General features: G+C 36.1%; 1 protein-coding gene across 1 annotated transcript in view; it reads right to left on the bottom strand.

The window, feature by feature from the left end:
* Positions 1 to 19154, bottom strand: part of DNAH9 (dynein axonemal heavy chain 9) — a 531344-nt gene that overhangs the window by 441683 nt on the left and 70507 nt on the right. Inside the window, exons 10-11 of the mRNA XM_069076799.1 lie at positions 15819 to 15933; positions 47 to 115 (exon numbers count right to left, since the gene is read on the bottom strand). Coding sequence (XP_068932900.1) covers positions 47 to 115; positions 15819 to 15933 — 184 coding nt within the window. The remainder of the gene's footprint in view (positions 1 to 46; positions 116 to 15818; positions 15934 to 19154) is intronic.

Below are 19154 nucleotides of genomic sequence, written 5' to 3'. Positions count from 1 at the left end.
AGAGAGAGAGAGAGAGAGAGAGTAATTGACCATGTAATTTACTTACTTTTCCAGCAACTGAAGCATGTCTTCATACTTTTGTAGCATCTCTTTACCTTCAGTGGACTCCATACAACTAGGAACAACAGATAACAAAAAGAAACAATATAGGATTAGTGAAGTGTAAACAATGTCTACAAAACAAAATGACACCTTCAAAAGGGTTAATGGATGAACTAATTGCTTTAAATAATATTAGATTTCACAAATGTTCTAAATAAATTAGCTCTCTATCATCTGCATATCCAAAGACTACTGCAGATGAATTCGTGGTTTGGTAGAAGCTCTGGTGCTTCTAAATTAATAGTTAATTGAAGTTCCCAACAGAAACCCAAATTGGGGAAGTGAGCCCGTGACTCAGACTACAGTACCCATTGCCCTAGAAAAACCCATCATGCAGCCTTCAGTAGGGCCACCAATCAACAAATCTATAAACTAAAGTCACATTTATATAACATTTTAAGGTTTGCTATAGCATTTCATTTAAGACAATTCTTGACAAGTAGATGCACAAGTATTATCCCCATTTTCCAGATAAAGAAAGTTAAAAGATTTACTCTTCTCTACAAAACTCTCAAAATATCTGATCTGGGCTTTGAATCAAGTCTTCTGTCTCCTAAACAGAAGTCTCAGTTCTCTTTGGTGGTCATTGTGATTTTAAAAATATATTATTTGATGTTGAAGCTATAAGTGATAGGACTTAATATGGAGTCACTTGGACTAAGTGTTCCTAAAGAGCATATACTTATAAACTATCAGAAAGAGCCTGTACTTTTCCACTCTCTTGATTCATTCTGACCCCATCAAAACTATAAACATTCACAGCTACTAAATGGACAAGGCTCCTGGAAACTGCAGTAACTATGTGCCAACACCTATTTCAGGGATTTCCAATTATGGATTTAGACTCTCATCTGATTTCTAGTCTTCATTAGAAAATGCCCCCACTTGAATTGATAAACTACCTGGGAATTTCCCCCACTAAATTTGGGATGGATTAAAAATACCCCCTCCTATCTGAATATGCCCATATTTAAAATTTCCCTGCTCAAACCCCACTCTGAGCATGTATTTCCACCTAGATCTATCTTTGCCACTGTACATATCTCCTTCATGTGAGTGACTGGTCAAATCTCTATCTGTGTTGCTATGTCATATGTGTGTATATGTTTGTGTGTGTTTGTGTACTTTTCTTACTCCTGCGAATTGTACTGCATAGAAATAATTTCCTGAGTACCAATTTGCTGTAAATCTTTGAACCTGGAGGTCTTTGCTCTAACCCAAACCACAAGGACAAATAAAGCATCTTTCCATGATAGAACCAAGGAAAATTAAATTTAAATATTAGAGATCTAGGGCTACTAGGTGGCACAGGCCACCTAGTCAGGTGGACCTGAGTTCAAAATCCAGCCTCAGACACTAGCTGTCTATCTTGGGCAAGTTACTTAACCCTGATTGCCTCTAAAAACCAAAACCAAAAAATTTTAAGTACCTACCCCAATCAAAGACAAAACACTCATACTTCCTGATTAATTAAACCAATCAATCAAAGGTATAACGAAGGGATGAATAGTCCAGTTAATATGGAAAGAGTAACATATACTATAGGGCTGCTAGGTGGCACAGTAGAAAGAGTACCAGGACTAAGGTCATCTTCCTAGGTTAAAATCTGGCCTCAGACACTTACTAGCTCTGTATTAAGTCTACCCCTGGGCAAGCCACTTACCCCTTCTTACCTCAGTTTCTTCATCTGTAAAATGAGTTGGAAAAGGAAATGGCAAGCCACTCCAATATCTTTGCCAAGCAAACCCCAAACCAGGTCACAAAAAGTCAGATATAACTAAAAGATGACTGAATAATAAATATAAATTATCATTTGGTAAAATCAGATATAATACCTAAACCATACTGGGACTTCTATTAATAATAAGATATATGTCTAGTATAGTTCAGCATAGTGGTTATGGTGGTGGTCAAGGGAATTGTCAGGAAGAGGATGGGACCGAGTTCTGCTCCCCCTCCCCCTTGATGAGAGAACAACTTTATGGATTTTGAAAAGTGAGAAGAATTGGACTTCCTTTAGTGTTACTAGCAGTATTCTGAGAAAAGCAGAGGCTGAAGGAAGCATCTAGTAGCTGAGAGAACACACTGAGGACAAACTGGACACACAAAGGCAGCCTCAGGACTCTGAGGACACTGACCTTTAGAGAAAAGAACTGGAAAGAAACAAAAGCTGTAAGTTATCCTTTTGCCATATCTAGTCTCTAAACTTGAGCCTAGTAAGAGAGCACATCAGACTGATGAGTGACAGTACTAAAAAACCTGAGCATCTTAGGGTTCCTCCTAATGCTCCAAGAGGAGAAACAGTCATGTTCCCTCTGTGATCTGGGCCCTCCAGGGTCAGCTGGTTTGGAATAGATACTAGAGGTGGCATGACATAAATAATAACTGGAAGGATGGGAACATATTCCCTATTAAGTCTCTTATCCTCTCCCCCAACCTCCCCTCCTCCAACACACAACATATAAGATATAGCTATAGATAATCTACCTGAAGTATGAGTTCAGGTCTCAGCTAGGAGGGTGGGGAAGGCTTGCCATGGGATTCTTAAGGAAAATTATATGGTTTGTAACAGTTGCATTGAGGCGTAAAATAGCCAACTGATTTAGGAAAAACTTGCCTTGATTATGGAGCAATACATGAAAGAAAAAGCATTTACTAAGTGCTTACTTTCACAAAATACTCTGATAAGCATTAAAGATATTTTAATGGAGGAGACAGCCTATATAAAAAGTTTCAGCTGCATCAAGAAGTTTGAGGAGATAGGAAGAAATAATTTTCAGTGAGAGGGGCCCTCTGTTGGGTCTTTAAGGTAGGAAGACAAAATAATATAGTATAAAGAGCACTCACTGACTCCAGAGTTAGAGGAGGATCTCAATTCAAATTCCATTTCTACCACTTACTATTTTTCTGACCTTGGGCAAGTCACTTAAGCTTCCTGGGCTTCAGTTTTCTCTGCTATGAAAGGAAGAGGTTGAACTACATAGACTCCATGGGTGTCTTCCAGCAATTTGGAAAACTGCAGGGTTTCCAAAATTCTGATTTTTACATGAAAGCTAGAATTTTATCATTAGCAATAAATACTATCAGTTGTTTTCCTTGAAGTGACAGACTCACTGCCTTTAGCTTTTCAAGAAAATATCTGTCAAATATCAAAGAATGAATAATCAGACTGTCATTCTCACAAGCAAAAATGGTGTTGCATGAAAAAAGTGCCTAGTTTAGCTTGTAACTCAATTGCTTTTTTTCAAGACTCAATGTCAGCATGTTAACAGAAGGGCCTTATGTGCACTTCCTTTTCTATCAACAAAGACTATTAAAAAAGATAAATACTTCTGAGTTGAAATTTTACAAACATTAATATTTTTTACTGCTTCATCCAGGACATTCTTAGGTGAAACTGGCATTAAAAACAAAACTATGAATGCATGATGGTAGAGAGGACAATGTCTATTAGTACAGTTTAATGCCACTGCCTTGATTCATGTTGTGGTACTGGCAGTTTTACCCACTACTGCTTTTGTACCATTAGTGCAAATGTTGCTGCTCAATTGTTTTCAGTCTTGTCTGACTCTTCATGAACACATTTGGGGGTTTTCTTGGCAAAGATACTGAAAGGTTTCACATTTCCTTTTCTAGCTCATTTTACAGATGAGGAATGGAAGCAAACAGAGTTAAGTGACTTGCCTAGGGTCACACAACTAGTAAGCATCTGAGGCCAGATTAAAACCCTAAATGCCATCCAGCTACTCCACCATCATGAGATTAAAAAAATTTATTCACCATTCTGAACATTTCAGCACAAAATAATGTGTGTTGCCATGCTTTCATATAAAAGATCTTTTTCAATGATTAGTTGGGCTAATATTAGATGAATGCAACAAAACAGCAAGTGCATCCATATTTGTATTAATCCATTTATATGACAAAATTGCAATACTGCAGATGAGATATTAACTCAGTCTTTATAGTATGGACTTAAGCATATTCACTTTCCCTTCCCTCTACCTAAATCTTCCATTCACAGTTCACACATGTAGCCTCTGGGAAAGGCCACTATACATTTGTGAGAGAATGAGACTAAAAAAGACAAATAAAATCTTAGTGTTACTTTTGACTCCTCTTAAAGGGTATCAGGGACCCACAAGGGTCCTCAAACCACACTTTGAGAACTCTGACATAGGGAAACCATCCAGATGATCACTAGTTAGAGATGATGTGATTTAGAGAAGCCTAGATAATCAACTAACATTAAGTGAAACAATAACTTTAGCAAAGTAGGATATAAGTAAACCAATAAAAATGATCAGTTTTTCTCTTTCTTACCAACAGTATACAATAGGAGGACATAGAAAAAGGAATTCCTTTCAAAATAACCACAGAACATATGAAATATCTTGAATTTAACTACCAAACAAATTAGATACTTACATAAATACATATATAAGACAATCTTTAGCAAACCAAAGGAAAAATCCATGTAGTTATACAGATATTGATGTCTCATGGTTAGATACTTCCAATATAATAAATTGATGCTACCTCAATTAATCCACAGATTTAGTATTATAACAAATTACCAAGGGATTACTTTGTACAACTAAATGAAACAATAATAAAATTCATCTGGAAGAATAAAAGACGAAGAATCGCAAGGGACATAATGAAAAAGAAGTAAATATGAAGAGGATTTGAACAGTATCGCATCTCAAACTATACTAGAAAGCAGCAATTATTTAGTACTAGTTTAAAAATATAAAAGTATTCTCAGTCATTAGTATTATTAAATTAGGCAAAGAAGATGAAAAAGCAAGTGAACATAGAAGGATAGCATTCAGTAAATTCTAAGATTATGCTCTATTTGGCAAAAGATGCTGGAAAAACTGGAAAGTAGTCATTCAATTTAGAACAGTGACTTTCATTATATAATAATAAGCTTCAAATGGATATAAAATATAAATGTAAAATATAATTTCACTTAAAATTAGAGAAGGAAGTAAGAAGATACCTTTTGCAACTATGGATAGGGAACGATTCTTAATTGAACAAGAGATTGTGTTGATCACAGAAGATAAAATGACTAATTTTTATTACATAAAATTGAAATGCTTTTGTGCAAAAAAATCAATACAGTTAAAATGGAAGGAAAACAGTTAAATGGGAAATGTATTTATAGAAAATTTCTTTGATAAAATGATATCTAAGATAAATAGGGAATTAATATAAATGTGTAAAGCTATAAGTCATTCCTCTATAATTAAGTCATTAATAGATAAGAATAGGCAGTTTTAAATTAAATAATACAATATATCAACAATCGAGTAAAATACTCAACATCACTAATAATAAGAGAATTAACAATTAGAACAGTTTTGAGTTTCTACCTGACATTCATCAATTTGGCAAAAATTACAAAAAGATGAAAATGGCAATTACTGGAGTGACTATAGGAAGAGAAGCACAGTAGAGCTGTAACTTGCAGTTTCGAATTATACCCAGTATTGCTAAGCTGAACATACTATAGACATGTGTCTCAAAGAGGACAAAGAGAGAGAAAAATGACCTATATGTACAAACATATTTAGAGTAGAATTTTTATTATAGCAAAGAACTAGAAACAAACTAGAAATTAATTAGGAAATGGCTGAACAAATTTAGTATAGGAATGTAACAGAACTGTCCCTATAGAAATGACACATATAAATTCAGAAAAACATTGGAAGACTTGTGAATAATGTGATAGAGTGAAATGACCAGAACCAATGGATGTCCCAAAAGTCTTCATGAAGTTTGAAGCTTTTACATAAAGACTTTTGGAATACTCTGTATACCTTGGATTTCATTAAGGTGATATTTGATGAAATATTTTACCTTTTTACTGTTGGATTCGAATTCTGTCTTTACTGATTTCATTTGTACAAATTTTAAAAAATTTTACATAGTCAAAATTTTCTATTTTTTCTTTATCTCCTCTACCCCTTTTTTAGTTAAGAATTCCACCATAGGCATGGTAATGAAAGTGAGTACAAAATATCAAATAAACAGAGGGGATGTGAGGCTCAAATGAGATAACAGATATAAAGTACTTTACAAACCTTAAAGTGATATATATAGAGAGAGATTTTGAATATATATGTATACACACAACACATTATATACACATGTATACAACATGCATATATATACATATACAAATATATACATCTGTATGTGTATACATACAAATGTATTTAAGGTTTGTGAAGTACTTTACAGTCATCTCACTTCAGCTTCATAATCCCTGTTTGTTCAGTATGCTAACTTTCACAAATATATACTGGGTTATTATTATTATATATACATAAATATTATATGTGTACATGGAATATATGTATATAAATATATTTTCATATAAATGTATATATCATGCATATGTGTATAAAACATTAGTCTCTAGTCACCATACTTCCATTCTGGCAATCACTTCATTCCTTGAGCCTTCTACTGCACTAGTGCTGAATTCAAGTTAAGTTTATAGAGTAATATATGGATGTGCTGATTAATGTTTAACAACTGAATTCTCAAGGAAAAAATATGTACATACATATAACTTTAGTCTGCATTATTAATAACATATTCTGAGATCTAGAAGATCACCAAAACACTGAATCAAGTCCTGATTGGTAGCAATTACTGATTCCTGAGGTTTAAATGATTATGCCATGCTGCACTGCTTGGTTTCCCTATACAAATATGAAGCTTCCTCCAGGATAAGGTCTGGAGATTGATTCAGCTTTGATACTCAGCACCTCCCCAGCATTCTCCTCTCTGACTGAAAGGCTGGAGAAGAAAACAATAAACTCTTCTTCCAAGCTTCCTTTTATAGAGGAGTTGGAATTTTCCAGTTAACTTCATTTCCCTGTCAGTTGTTCTGCCTGATTTCAGCTCCACAAACATCATGCCTCCCCTCCCTCTCATTAGATTTTAAGCTTTTTTGAGGGCAGGGGCTGTCTTTTTCTTGTGTGTACCCCCAGTACTGAGCACAGTGCCTAGAATATAGGTGCTTAATAAATATTTACTGATTATTGACACTGAAAATTTAACAATTGCCTTTTACAAGTCAGTTAGAGTTGGCTCCCACATAATCCTGTAAACAAAAGACTTTATAGTTAATCCTGAGGGTAAGAGAAGACCCTGGCAGATCACTAGGTAAGGGGGTGACATGGCTAGATTTGCACTTCAGGAAAATAATCTTGGCAGCTGAGCCAAAGATGGAGTGAAGGGTTGAAAGACATGAAATGGGGAGGCTTCCTGAATACCACTGCCTTCTCCTGGAAAGAGGTAATACATTTTGGTAGATTGAAGTCTATATATACTGTAGTTACTGTTTATGCATATTATAGTTATTTCAAGTAGAATTTCTCTTACTTCTTCCTTCAGGTATTTTACACTGTTTTTTTTTTTTGTAGAAATGGATCAATTTCCTTTGAATTCCCAGTCTTGCTGGCATATAATTTTATGTGGCAGTTTCTAATAATCAATCAGTAAACATTTATTAAACACCTACTACATACCAGGCATTGTGTGAAAGAAGTACTGAGGGTATAAAAAGAGGTAAAAGTTCCTTCACTTAAGGAGTTTACAATCAAATGGGAGAGACAATATGCAAACAAATATATAAAAAGCTAGCTATATATAGGATAAATGGGAAATAATAGAGGGGAAGGAACTAAAATTAGGCAGAGTTTGGAAAGACTTCTAATAAAATAAGTGATTTTAGTTGAGACTTGACTGCAATCAGGGAGGTCAGACCAAGAAGAAAGAGTGTTGCAGCCATGAGGGACAGTCAGAGAAAATGCCCAGAGTTGAGTAAGAAATGGGATGTCTTGTTTATGGAACAGCCAGGAGGCCAGTGTCACTGGATTGAAGAGTAAGGGTGTCAAGAGACTGGAAAGGTAGGAGGGGACTAGGTTGTAAAGGGATCTGGATGTCCTATAAGTGGTATTGCCAAAGATATATTTTTCAAAAATAGGAAAAAGATGATCAATGCCTTGATCATTCAATAAAAAGAGAAAAATAACCAAATTTGCAACCTTATAATAAATATGAAGGGATTAATCTTGAAAATTAGAGGAAAATAAAATTAAAATATTATAAAAACCAAAATAAGCTATTTTTAAAAACTAAAAAAAAGTTAAACATTAGCTAATCTGATCAAGAAAAGGGGAAAAGAAATCAAATTACTCAAGTAAATAAAAAAGAACAAAACTGAATTCACAATACAGAGGAAGCACTGAGAATTATTCTTGGGTCTGCCTGACTCAAATCTGTCCCTACCTCATTCCATGTTTCTATTCAGTCACCAAAGTAAAGCACAGGTATGGCTGTGTCACATACCCCCTCCCACTCACTAAACTCCACTAGCTCCCTTTTGCCTCCAAGATCCACAAGATGTTCTGTTTGGCATTCAAATCCCTTTACAACCTAGCCCCCTCCTACCTTTCCAGGCTCCTAACACTCTTACTCTATTGCAGACTATTTTCTTTGTTTTTTCTTTCTCATGGTTGCTCCTATTCATCCAGGTTCTTCTATACAAGACTAATGTGAAAGTATGTTTAATGGGAATGTATGTATAGAGCCTATATTGGATTGCATGATGTCCCGGAGTGGGAGGAGGAAGGGGAGGCAGAGAAAATTTACAACTTATGGAAGTGAATGTTGAAAACTAAAAATAAGTAAACAAATATATATATATATATATATATATATATATATATATATTTATAAATAGAGCTCTTCCCCTGAAAACTGTTTTTTGTTGCAGCACTTAAGATTTGGTATGTTGTATCATTATTATTATTATCTTTAACATAATTATTTAATGTTTCTTGAATATGTTCTTTTAAATAATAAATGTTTTTTGACTGATTCAGCATGTTATTAATTAGTATCCTTTAGGCCTGCATCAATTATACTAGTTCCTTTATTAATTACTATTTCATTGTTATGATTTGTGAATATTACATTTTTTATATTTGACATTTGATTATACCTCTCCAAGTTCCAATTCTTACTCTTCAGATTTTTCTCTACATGCCACAGCATAGTTACATCTTTTGGGGTCTCTTGAAACTATGTCTCTTTATACTCACATTTCTCATGATTCTAATAAATAACAGATCTTTCTCTGCCTCTTTATAATTTTAAACTGTTCCCCATACAAGTGAGATGTCTTGTTGACAAGGAATTCTAAGTCCTTAAATCTATGTTGCTGATCATTTTCTCTCCCAAATGGCCCTGAATGGAATAAAAGTGAAAACTTCTCAGGTAATATTCTAGAAATCTGAACAGAATTGTAATGAAGTACCAAAGACCTAGTAACCTGGGCTGGGAGCCTAGGACCCTTGCCTTACTTCCCTGGTCATAAGTTGAAGTTTTTGCTAAGCTTAGCTAAGTGTAGAAGGGGAAAGCACTGACCCTGCAAATTTAACCACAGACCCAAATGTTCCAGACTTGTTTCCACTGACCACTATCTGACCTGTATAAATATAAAATTGGAAATCCTGTTGCGGAACTCCAGGCAGGTCACCATGTTCTAAAATCCCCATGATTCATATTGTCTGCTTTCATATCTATATTGATATTGTTAGAACATTTATCTTCTGCTTTCATCTCTGAGTTGATACTGATGACATATTTTGTCTGTTTTCATGTCTGCTAGACATGTACCTTCTGCTTTTTGATATTACTGACGTTTCATCTGCAAACGCCAGCAGTTTTTTGCAGTTAAGATTGTGCTCTACTTAGATTGTGCTCTATTTAGAGCACAACTTCAGTTCCTAATTAATGGGAACAGGACAGAACAAGGGAGGGAGGAAAGGGGTGGTCTTTTGGGTATATAACCAAGCTCTGCATTTTGTATTTTGCCTCTCCTACTAGACTGCCTCTGGTAGTGAGACAACCCTTCTTGCAAGAAGAAATAATTAAATAAATCCTTCCTGTCTCAACTTGGAAATATCTCTGCTTATTTTTATTTTGGGCAAGAGTTATTCTTGTCCCACAGCCCCAAATTCAAACTGAAAACTGTTTGTTCATATACATTTTAACAATACATTTTAAAACAAAGTTCTTTTTATATTCATATAAGATATAAAATGATCAGAACAGTGAAAATATACTACATAATTAAAAGAGGGAAGTAACTAAAATTAAGCAGGGTTTAGAAAGGTTTCTAACAGTATTCCTCCTTTACACGAAACACTTTTTTTCCTGCTCTTTTTATCATTACCTTTTCCATAATAAAAGCTTAAAATTAAAATGCATTTTTCCATTAACATTAAACCATCAAACTCTATTGAGTTTAGCTATCCAACAGATACTGAAGCTAACAGTAGTCATCATAAAATCCATACCATTCCATCTATGACAGTTAAAAAGTTTGAGAGGGGCAGCTAAGTGGGACAGTGAATAGAGCACCAGCCCTGGAATCAGGAGGACCCAAGTTCAAATTTGACCTCAGACACTTAACCCCAACTGCCCTGCCTTCCCCCATCCAAAAAGACAAAAATAAATAAATAAAAAGTCTGAGAGAATTTCTGGGTAATCAGTCATTTTATTAATAATGCCAGCATTTTTAATAAAAGGTCAGTGACACTCTTGAATACCAAAGACCATCATGGTAGTGGGCTCATGGCTTATTTGCCCTTGGAAGAGGGGTGTTCCTGAGAGCAATCAACTCTTATTGGTTAACAATTAATGAGAGGGGGCGGCCAAGGTAGCACAGTAAGTAAGAGTAACAGCCCCAGAGTCAGGATGACCTGAGATTGAATCCGGCTCAGACACCTAGCACCCACCAAGAAACACCTGGCCATGTAACCTTGAGCAAGTTACTTAACCCCAATTGCATAGGGGAGGCCAGGTGGCTCAGCGAGTAAGAGCACCAGCTCCAGTGTCGGGATGACCTGGTGATCAAATCCGGGCTCAGATACTCAGCACCACACCCAGAAATAACTGGCTGTGTAACCTTGAGCAAGTTACTTAACCCCGATTGCTTAATAAAAAAAAAAATTAATGATAGACTGAATGTTACTCTGAGGAACTGAGAGAGACATATGAAAGAGAAATTATTCCTATACCCTGACCACCCCCAGCCTTGGGCAAGCTATTCAAAGAATTTATCCCCAACCAAATCTAAGTAGAGCCCAATGACTTCCCCATATGGGTGGGGTCTGAACAAGATTTTTAAAAAATTAAACCAATCTCATTATCAGTAATATTCTTCCAGAGACTGAACTTTTGAAATGAGGACTTCAGAAAGTGGGGGTGAGGGGAGACTATGGATCTGTCCAAATCATTGGTTATTAATAATCATTTCTCTCACACCTTCTCCACAGGAATAAAAATTTTGCTAATTTTGGTAAACTATACCCACAACATTGTCCTCTTTTACTCATTTAGTATTTCTATTAAAAAAGGAATGGGATTAGTCTATCTCAAACTGTTCCTGCTGAAACTATGGTTTGTTTTTTTTCTTTCAGTTTTTCCCTTTTTAAATATTTACCAACCATATCTTTAATGAGCCATTGTGGAACCATCTATGAAAGTAAAGTTAAGCGTCTAGGGCCTATAACAGTTTTTTTCCCTTTTTTTTTTTTTTTTTGGAGGTGATGAGTTATGGGCTCTGGGAGTCTGCTGGAGCTCTCCTTGAGTCCTCCAGGTATAGGCTCTGGGAATCTCCCTTGGACTCTTGATTAAATCATCCCATTTGATGAGGCAATAAGCCTTACATTGTGGCTGAACTCAAGCCTTTGTTACTAGACTTCCCACCCTCTGTTACTAGACTTCCCAATCAAAGTGTTGATCCACCCTTGAACTGGCCTAGCCCACCATTACTTGTGGTCTCCAGGTGGACCTCATTAACTCCTCCTGAAGACCCTCCCCAAACTCCTCCTCTAGACTACCCCTAGATTCCTCCCACAGCCTTCTGTATATAAGACCCCATCCTGTCTTCATGTTAGTGAGAGCACCAAAAATAGTGAGAGCCACCATAGAATGCCATAGAATAGTGAGAGTGCTGTGAGAGCGCCATAGAATGACCTACCACAGACTTACTCTGTGTCTAATGCAAGCAAACTTTTAATAAATTTTACTTTTCTTTGGCTGAGAAGATTCGAGTTGAATTCATTTGGCAGGACCTGGCATGTTGGTATTTTGGGGTCTCCAGAGCAACCCTAACCCTCTTAGTGGGTAACCTCGTCAGAGGGGGGAAGGCAGGGCAATTGGGGTTAAGTGGCTTGCCGAAGATCACACAGCTAGAAAGTAATAAGTATCTGAAGCTAAATTTGAACTCAGGTCTTCCTGACTCCAGGGCTGCTGCTCTATTCACTATAACACCTAGCTGCCCCTTTCCCTTTTTCTTTTTTTTTTTTTTTGGAAATCAAGATAACATTTTATTTTTTCCATTTTTTTAAAGCAGTTGGTGTTAAGTAACTTGCCCAAGGTTACACAGCCAGTTATTTTGTGTGGGTGTTATGTATCTGAGGCCGAAATGATCCCTGGTCCTCCGGGCAGCGGGGCGGCACTCTTATTCACTGTGCCATCTAGCTGCCCCTATCTTTTCCATTCTTGTGGTGTCTCTCCTGTCTTTCATGATCTATCAACTATTATGACATGGGTAAGCAATCACATCTGGTTACTTCACAACTTGAGTGTGTAGTTTGGCTGGTGCCAATGACTTAAATTCATAAAGGGCAGCTAGATACTTTATCACTATCTCCTTGCTTATTTGGGGTATCAACTCCCTGTTAGTTGATTTTATTCTGTATTTTCAGTACAAAGGTCTTTCTCTTTGACAGAGAAAACAGAAAAAGAATAAGATTTGACTGTCTCTAACTTCTCTCTATTATCAATTATCATAGTCCCATGCATCCCAAGCAAGATCATAGACTTTATTTGTTCCTCGTTTTTCCTTTTAATATAGTTAAAAACAAAACAAAATCCTTGATTATTTTTTAGCATTCATGACAGCATTTTATATGACCATAAAAAACTCTTATATTTACCATCTTACCTAATATTGTGTTCATCTTCTGTACATTTCTTTTTAAATTCTAAGTTGGTTGGTGAGTTCCCTTTGTATCTACATAGTCTCTGTAGACAAATCCTATTTTTCTTCCTCATTAGTATTGCTATCCTTTGTGTCTTCAGAATTTCATTTAGGAGCATTTCTTATCCCTCCTCAACTGACTTCTCCTGTAGCATTTTAATGCATGAAATGCCACCTATCTTTTATCTGAATTTGAAATCTACTTTCTAAAATCTAGGATGCATGTCAAACGAGAGCCAGATTTTCTTTTCTCTACCACAAATCCTAAAAAGGAGTGGTCACTTTCCCGACTCCCCAAGGTAACCATCCTAATCAACCTTAGTAACCAGTAACCCTCCATCTTAAGAATAATTAGATTCAGTATAGAATTTCTCTGTTGCTCTACCTTTTTAAGAAGTTATCACTGTGGCAAGTAAAGAAATTATTAACACCTTTGATTTCAACACAAAGAGTTCTAGCAGATGTCAGGAAAAGAGACCTCCCTCCCACCACTAGTATATTATGTCTCTGTGCCAAGCTTATGTTTTATTTTTTCATATATTTCCAACTTTTTCTTTTTTGCTTTTTTGGGAGAGCAACTGGGGTTAAGTGACTTGTCCAAGGTCACATGGCTAGTTTTTGTGTTAAGTGTCTGAGGTCAGATTCGGACTCAGGTCCTCCTGACTCCAGGGCCAGTGCTCTATTCACTGCGCCACCTAGCCACTCCTATTTCCAACTTCTTTACAGGTGGTATGTAGTATACTTCAAAGAAAAATTCATTTCTATTTTTCACTTCAGTAACCTTCACACAAATTTTCTCTATCATGCTCTTCCCTTCTGATTCCTGGATTTTCTCACAAGGGTATACCTTATTTAAAATACAGTGCTACTCCTTCCTGTCCTCTTTAATGTATCCTGTTTCTTTTGAATAACATATTCATAGCCACGATCCAGTCATGACTTTCATTATAACAAGTATCAATGATGTCTATGACCTCAAAATTATCTTCTTGTTTTGGGACCTCTAGTTCTTACTGCTCATTGCCTAAACTTTTTGAGTACACATTTGAGGATATGGATTTTATTAGCTCCATGCTTGGGTTCTTTTCTCCTGTTAACTTCTGGTTTCTTAACAGCTATTCTTCTTGCTTCTTGGTAGCTATTTTCTATGATATCCAACTTAGGAGATTTACATTGGTAAACTTTTCTCTTTCTCATCCTTTTTAGTTTAATCTTTGCCAATAATCAAAGTCAAATTTCTTGGCCTATGAATTAAAAAAATTCATTCTCTTCCCTTTTTAGACAACTGAAATATTTGCTTTTCTCAGATCCTCAGAACATCTCTTCAATTCTCCATTTCTACGAAAGACCCTTGACAATAGTAGCTCAGTAATAACAGCCACAATTTTTTCAGTAGTCAGAAATGTAATTCATCTGTGCCTGCTTGGAGACAGAGACAGAGAGGCAGAGAAAGTGTGTGAGTTGAGGGAAGACATGGTTTCAAACAATCTGACAGTTATGGAAACAGAAAAAAGAACCAAGCATAGATTTAAAGGGAAATTAGCCCTGGCATTTGGGGGCAGATATGTGGAGAAGAGGCCCAGGTAGCCCAAGTGAGTGACCAGCCCAACAGAGATGCTACACCCAAGAAGAGGACTGCAAGGATGCCATTAGAACAGAAAGATCATTGTCTCAGAGCATCAAGTATCAGAGAGGCGAGTTTCCTTAGGCACTTATGTTCCCTATGTGTAAGATTCACTACTAAAATACTTTTAAGTTTATGCCTATTCTTCCCATTGATTCTATGTGTATTTGTGGGAGAGGGTGTTCCAGGTTTATAAAGGAAATTATATGCAACAATGTTGCTTTACTCTAAGTAAATGCTTTTTTTTTAAGCAATCTGGTTTAAGCAACTTGCTCAAGGTTACACGGACAGTTATTTCTGGGTGTGGTGCTGAGTATCTGAGCCCGGATTTGATCCCTAGGTCATCCGACACTGGAGCCGGTACTCTTACTCACTGAGCCACCTGGCCGCCCCTTAAGTAAATGCTTTTGCTTTGAGTTAATTGTGTCTACTGTCTTACTATTAAAGATAAATGCATCTATAGGAGCTTGTAAGCTATAGTTTTAGGAGCGTAGACCCAGAGAATACCTTAAACCCTCCTGTGGTGCTGTGACTGCTGAACTAGGGAGATAGCTCACAGAAGGGGTTATATTAAAATAAAGGATCTTACTATGATTAGACTTAGTTCTCAGCCAACTTCATCTTCTTCTTCAATTACCAGGCTAAAATATTTTTCCTAAGGAGTTATGTGGCAGACAGAAATGTTTGTGGGAGAAAAAAAAAAAAGGAAGGAAGATAAGAAAATCCTCAGGACTTGGATAAAATTTTTAAAATTTTCTTCTGGAAAGTGACACAGTATTATACAGAGGAAAGAGGCCAGTGTTGATTATATATCTATATCATCTGGTCTTAAATTAATCTTCAAATAAATCTCTAAAACATCATTAAAATTTGCCAAAGATGGATACTGATGAAAATGAAAAAAAGATGGTTTTCATATAGCAGTTGTCACACTCCTACAAAACTCAAAGTTCACAATAAGATAACATAATATCTTTAGAAAAAAAAAACACCTTGTACTAAGGTACTCACGGGTGACTGATATATCTTAAGTTATTGAATGAAAGTTCAATTCGTTCCCTGAGTTCTTGAGCCCAGCGGAGACCACCAGCCACTGCTGGCATGTTCTTGTGTGACTGAGAAAACCCTAGAGAAAAAAAGATAGACACAGTTTAAACTAAAGATCCAGAAGCCATAAACATTGCTCTGTTACCAGCAATGCATGTACGTAAGAACTCAACCATTTCGTTTTTTAGTTCATTTACTTTTCATGATTCAAAATGACCCTGGAGACAAACTGCAATGGCGAAGACTTGAGATATCCTGTTGAAACATAATTCAGTTTAAGAAAGACATATATGGAGCTTGTTGTTGCTGTTGTTCAGTCATTTCATTCATGACCAACTCTTTGTCACTCCATTTGGGGTTTTCTTGGCAAAGACGCTGTGGTTTGCCATTTCCTTCTCCAGCTCGTTTTACAGATGAGGAAACTGAGACAAGCAAGATTAAGTAGCTTGCCCTTGCTCACACAGCTACCAAGCATCTGAGGCCAGATTTGAAATTAGGAAGGTGAGTCTTTCTGACCTTAGGCTTAGCACTCTATCCACTACACCACCTAATTGCCCCAGGACATGGGACTATGAACTATCAACTTCTCCATAAATGATGGCTTGTGTGGCATCAAGTTAAACTGAGGTATAATAATGATGATGATGATGATGGACATAATGCTAAGCACTTCATATACACTATTTCATATAATCTTCTCAGTAATCTCATATGTACTCCCATTTTACAGAAAGGAAAATGAGACTCAGAGATAGTTATTTGCCCATGGTCAAATAAATATCGAATGTCAAAGGCAAGATTCAAATCCACATCCTTCCTCACCGTATACCTGGTGCAATTTTACCTATTCCATTCTACCAACTCCCAACTTTATAAGGAGCACAAAGTGGCTTGGGATTTTCGAAGAAATAAGACTGAGAAAACAGGGAGTTAATCTTTAAAAATTTTTACCATAACACTATAGAATTGAAAATACATTTTTCAGGCTCTTGTTGTTACCTCCTGGCAGCTAATTTGTTGGGAGATTTGCAGAACTAAAGCAGTATAGAAATACTGCTATATTTCTTAAAGTCAAAACTTTCCAATTGGTACAAATTTTTGGTGGGCTTAAGTGGTTTATAATGGAGTCAGTAATATTAGGGCTCCACAGCATATCAAGCACACAGTCCAGACACACACACACACACACACACACACATACACAAATACACATCATTTATTAGTTAGAAATAAAACAAAAAACTTTCAGATGCCTTCTACAACAACAAGAATACATTTATGGAAGTCAAGTTTACAAAGTACTATTCTCACAAGTCTGTAAACTAGGCTGAGTAGGTATTATTGTAATTTCCATTTTACATATAAGGAAACTAAGAATTAGAGAGATAAAATTATTTTCCAAATGTCCTATAGTTGGTAAGTATCAGAGCCAGGATGTAAACCCAAGTCTCCTGGCTTAAGTGTTAAATTGTTTTCCCTTATGCTGATAAATAAGACATGGTCCATGCATTGAAGGATTAATTTAGGTAGTATAAACAATATAGAGTTTTTCAACACTATGACAAAGTTACAGAAAAATAACATTCACCAAACATCTAAGTTGCTGTTATTGTTATATTATCATAATATGTATAGATATATTGTTATATCAATATACTGTGAAATGAGAGAAAAAAAGCATCGTGAAAGAAATGGGGTGAAAGGTCAGCCATGTCCAAGAAAATATCAAGAGGATTTATGAAGGGGAACTAAGCAGATCACACACACACACACACACACACACACACACACACACACACAAATATGTACTTGGGTCAGCTAGGTACAAGAAAGGATAGAATGTTGGACCTGAAGTCAGGAAAATTTGAATTCAAATCTTTCTTCAAGTACTTGCTAGCTGTGTGATTCTGGACAAGTCACCTAACTTGTCTGCCTATTTCCTCATCTGTAAAATGAAGATAAATGACAATAGTACCTACCTCACAGGATTGTTGTGAGGTTCAAAAGAGATTTTACATGTAAAAATCTTTGCAAACTTTAAAGTATTATAAAGATACTGGCTATGACTTCTATGTAGAAGAGAGGGACAATACAGCAATAGAGAGGCAACAAAGTTTTATAAAAGCATGCTGGTAAAAGCCAAAATAAATTAGTAATAGTAATAACTAACATTTACAAAGGACTTTAAGGTTTGTAAAGGGATTATATGTTATCTCATTTGATTTTTTTTCAAATAATAGTTGTTATGATGATAATAATAGTATGGCTAACTCACATCTCAGTTTTCTCCCTTAGGAAGTAAGTTTCTAGGTCTTTGCCTTGGCATTGGTTAAACTTGAAAAAACCAGCAATTTAGGATTCTTTGTTCCACTTCCCTTTGCATTTTCATTCTTTTGCCTTATGTCTCTAAACTGTTGAGATCTCTGTGTCTTCAAAGCTGTTCAACTCAGCTCATACTGGCCTTGCTATTTCTCAAATATAATCCATCTCCCCACTTTTGTTCTTTTCACTGGTTCACCCAATGTTTGGAATGCTCTCTTTCCTCATCTCTACCACCTGGCTTTCCTGGTCTCAAGTCCCAGCTAAAATCCTTCCCTCTATAGGAAACTTTTCCTGATTCCCCTGACTCTAATGCTTCTCCTCTGCTGATTATTTCCAGTTTATCCTGTATGTATCTTGTGTGTACACAGTTGGCTGCACGTTGTGGCCCCTACTTGACTTTTCTAATCCTCATTCTCCTTGACTTCTCCAACATTGTTAACCCCCTTTTTCTCCTTGATACTCTCTTCTCTCTAGTTTTCAGGACACCACTCACTCCTGGTTCTTTTCCAGTCTATCAAACTGTTCTTTCTCAGGCTCCTTTACTGGATCCTCTTCAGATAATGCCCTGTAACCACAAGTGTCTTTCAAGGCTCTATCCTAGGCCCTTTTTCCCTCTCCCTCTATACTATTGTACTTGATAATCTCATCAAATTCCAAAGATTTAATTACCATCTCTATGCTGATGATTCTCAAATCTAACTATCTTGTCCTAACCTCTCTGCTGATTTCCAATCTTGACTCTCCAACTGCCTTTTAGATGTCTCAAACAGGATATCCATTAGAAATAAACTCAATATGTCCAAAATGGAAATCATTATCTCTCCCCCTAAATCCTTCCCCAATCCTAACTTCCCTATTACTGTCAAGGACAACAACATCCTTCCAATCCCTCAGACTTAAAAGCTACTTGTTAGCCTTGACTCCTTACTATCTCTCATGCTCTATATCCAAACTATTGGCTAAGGCCTGATTTTTTTT

This window comes from Petaurus breviceps, unplaced genomic scaffold (assembly GCF_028583685.1).
Source record: "Petaurus breviceps papuanus isolate PSGF00001 unplaced genomic scaffold, PetGlider_PUasm1.0 90925, whole genome shotgun sequence".
NCBI classification, from domain to species: Eukaryota; Metazoa; Chordata; class Mammalia; order Diprotodontia; family Petauridae; genus Petaurus; species Petaurus breviceps.
Note: the sequence above shows the minus strand (reverse complement) of the source record. Positions and strands in the feature narration are given on the sequence as shown.